This window comes from Egretta garzetta, unplaced genomic scaffold (genome assembly GCF_000687185.1).
Source record: "Egretta garzetta isolate BGI_Z169 unplaced genomic scaffold, ASM68718v1 scaffold190, whole genome shotgun sequence".
Classification (NCBI taxonomy): domain Eukaryota; kingdom Metazoa; phylum Chordata; class Aves; order Pelecaniformes; family Ardeidae; genus Egretta; species Egretta garzetta.
The window spans coordinates 689734-693145 of record NW_009258272.1 but is presented as its reverse complement, the minus strand read 5'-3'; the positions used below and the strand labels follow the sequence as shown (position 1 = coordinate 693145).

Genomic DNA, 3412 nt, shown 5'->3' with positions numbered 1-3412 from the left:
CCCAAGTTCAGAGCACCCCTGATGCATCTGCCTGCCCCTCACCTTCCATCATCTCCACCCCAAAAACCACAGCCTTGGAGTTGGAGATGGTGATGCAGTGCAGCAAGGCCTCCATACGCAGGTGGGAATTCACAAGGGCAGTTTCCACCCCAATCTTGGCCAAGCCGAGCCACAGTCCCACGTACTGATTGCGGGACTCCATGAAAAGAGCCACCACATCACCAGAGCGGAAGCCTTGGCCGTGGAAAAAATTGGCCACCCGATTGGAGTACTCATCCAGCTGCCGGAAGGTCCAGCTCTCGCCTGTGCCTTGGAAGATCAGCGCTGTCTTCTCCGGATACTTGCTTGCGGTCTTCTGGAAGATCTTGGCGATTGTGTTCTTCTCCCTCACGTGCCTCCATACCTGCCACTTCACCCGCAACAGGACCAGCCCCGTGCTGCCAAAGGAAGGGGAGCAAGAGGGCAGCTGCTCAGTGATCCCTGCAAAACCATTTCCTCCAGCAAAGCCAGCACAGCACGAGGACCATGCTAGGAGCTGCAATAGCCCAGCACTGCTCCAGGCCCTGCTCTAGGTCAGCAGCAGCTCTGGGTGCTCCCATAAGCTGTCTGGACATTGGCAGATGTCCTCTGCAAATATGCTTAGAGTCAGAAACTGATGGAGGACAGGGAGAGAGGTGCTTTGAAAGGCTGCAGACAGGGATGTCCCTGATCAAAGGGGCATCTTTGAGTCTCAGGTGCTCTCAAAGAGATGCCACTGCTCCCTCCCCACAAATTCTTGCCAGAAACTGGCACAGCCTGGTACCAGCTGAGAACCAACCCTGCACAGGCACCTGGTGCCATGCCAGCAGCTTTAGGGACAGGGTGAAGTACAAGGACAGTCACTAGACTTCAAGCTCAGCTGAAATCTATCTTTCTTGTGAAAACTTTGCCCGAGAGTTTGGAGCCGCCCGGGCGCGGCAGAGGAAGATCTCCTTCCAGCCGGGCTGGGTGCCAGCAGAAACCCAGGGTTGTGCAAGGAGCTGGGGGCTGTGCTCACACATACACCGGGACAGAGCAGCAGGACAGGGGGAGGGTTGATGGTCAGGCCATCCCAGCCAGGACACCTACGTGACATCTCTTCGTATTGTCTTGATGAATATGAGGAAGAAGTCCCATCCGCCGGATCCCAGGTAGAAGATGAAGAGAGCGGGGATGGCCTGGGCCCAGGACAGCTCCAGACTGACCCTGAAGAACAGCAGCAGTGCTGCAAAAGCAGCCAGACGCAGCATTGTGGCCTGCAGAGGGAGAGAAACCACGGCCATCAACCCATGCACGCTGGACTTGGTGATAACAAACCCGTGGGTGGGGGATGCGTTAGCAGCCCCCAATTTCCTGGATGAGGTCCCTGAGTCACCACTCCTCCTGGCAGGGAGGACATAACCCAGCAGCCCAGAGCTCCCACAGATGTAATTTACTGGACCTTGGGGATGGCCTCCAATTAAGCCACCAGCACAGCACTGCTTAGTGCTAGCTGAGGGCCTGGCCATTCCCACCTGGGGAGCCACATCCTGCACACCAGCCAGGGGCACGACCGCGCCCCAGTGGCATGAAATGCAGGCTAAAATCACTTCATGGATGTGAGAGCAGAGTCATGGCAGGTGACCTTGTACAGATGTTTGGCAGGCACCAGGGCGATGCCAGGCGGGGCTGGCTCAGCCCCTCACCTCCAGCCTGACAAAGCCCAGCTCCAAATTCTTCCCTACCCCAAGGATCCCTCCATCCCCATAACCCAGGTCTCCCTGTCCCTCAGCACCAGCTCTCCTGCATGCCTGGCTCCAGGACAACCAGCACAGCTGGTGGGAGAGCACAGCTTCACACACTGCCCAACGCAGCCCAGACAGGAACAGGGACAGGAAACAGTCCTTTGAGCTCTGCTCATGTTTGCAAACCCTCGTGTCGGCAGGCAGTTTCCTGGCCTGGCTCTGCTGGAGACACTGCCCTGGCCAGGCTGGAGTGGGCAGAACAAGAGCTGTTGCTGCTGTCAGGAGCACCCAGACCCCTGCCCCATGCCCTGTGGAGAATGACTCACTGGCACCTGTCCCCCCAAACCAGCACCTCTGCCCCCATCCCAAACACACCCCAGACATGGCTCTGAGACCTCTAGGAGACCATGATCTAACAAAGGCTCTTTTCAGGTGACAGCATCAAGCAGATGCAAGTGACAGTGGTGTGACCCTCGCAGCTTGAAGGCTCCTAGATAGAACTGGTCCTTCCTGGCATGGATGCAGGCCGAAAATGAAGGAAACACTCATGTCATTTCCCTTTCCCTCTTGAAGGTAGATTCACTGCTCGGAAGCTGGCAGCCTTGAGTGGGCTCTGCCACAGCCGGCAGGGCTGGGAGCCATGCTCATGGCTTTCCCTCTGCTCTGTGCAGTTCCCCCGGTCTGGAGAGCCTCTGTGGATTTGGTGAGAGATGCTGGCAGGGTGAGAGCCAAGGCAGCACCACACGGTCGCCATGCCCCGGCATGTCACGCAGGCTGTCTCACCTCTGAGCCATGCCACCAGCAGCAGGCAGGGATGCACTAGAGTGCAAAATGCCAGTCCTGGGTGGGGACCTAGGGACATTCTCCCGTCCACAGCCCCTGCCCAGAGATCTCCCCTTGTGCCAGTGGCCTCCGAGCTCTCTCCACCAAACACCTCCCAGGCCTGAGGTCTCACAACACAGTCCCTCAGCCTTTTGGCAGGACGGGACCCACTGCATTCTTGCCTAGGAGTCTCTCTGCAGTTAACCAGGGCAACTCTTAGATCACCATCAAACTACTATGCCTTGGCCCAGCCCTGGGCCCTTCGTTACACGCTCATATCAGACAGATGTGGAGAGCCAGCGGTGGGGGAGCCACGCTCTGTGTGGGCAGCAAGGCACTTATTCTCCCACTTGAAGGCAAGACGGGCCCAGACAGGCCCCTGTTATCCTCTGCTCACATCTCTGCCTCACACCAGCATGCCCAGTGCCTCCCACGAGAGATAACCAGTGCATTACTGAGAGATAACTGGTGAGAGATTACCACTGTATTCTGGCCAGAGACCTCCAGCCCTGCCGTTAAGGATTCAGGTCTTGTCTAGCTGCATCAGCACAGAGAAAATTAAGACCTGCCTGTAGCTCCACAGCCAGCGGGGATGAAGGCAAAATGCAGGGATCCATCACCCCAGGGGGCACAGAGACCCGAGGGGAGCTGGGGAGAGGCACCAGCCTGGGGAGCAGGTCGCAGGGGGGGCTGACAGGAAGGTGACCGGGCTCCAACAAGCCCCAGCTCTAACGGTCAAGCTCCAGGGGCCGGGAGGTCCCCAGAGGCATCTCTCCAGCGTGAGCAGCCGGGGAGGCACCTGTCCCCCCCGCCCCGGGCAGGGTGACGGGGGTGGGCCCGCCGGCCCC

At 58.5% G+C, this 3412-nt stretch overlaps 1 protein-coding gene across 1 annotated transcript in view; it reads right to left on the bottom strand.

The window, feature by feature from the left end:
• SLC27A4 (solute carrier family 27 member 4) overlaps positions 1-1268 on the bottom strand; it is a 15218-nt gene extending 13950 nt beyond the window's left edge. The window contains exons 1-2 of the mRNA XM_035889926.1: positions 1108-1268; positions 43-437 (exon numbers count right to left, since the gene is read on the bottom strand). Coding sequence (XP_035745819.1) covers positions 43-437; positions 1108-1268 — 556 coding nt within the window. The remainder of the gene's footprint in view (positions 1-42; positions 438-1107) is intronic.
• Between the last annotated feature and the right edge of the window lie 2144 nt (positions 1269-3412).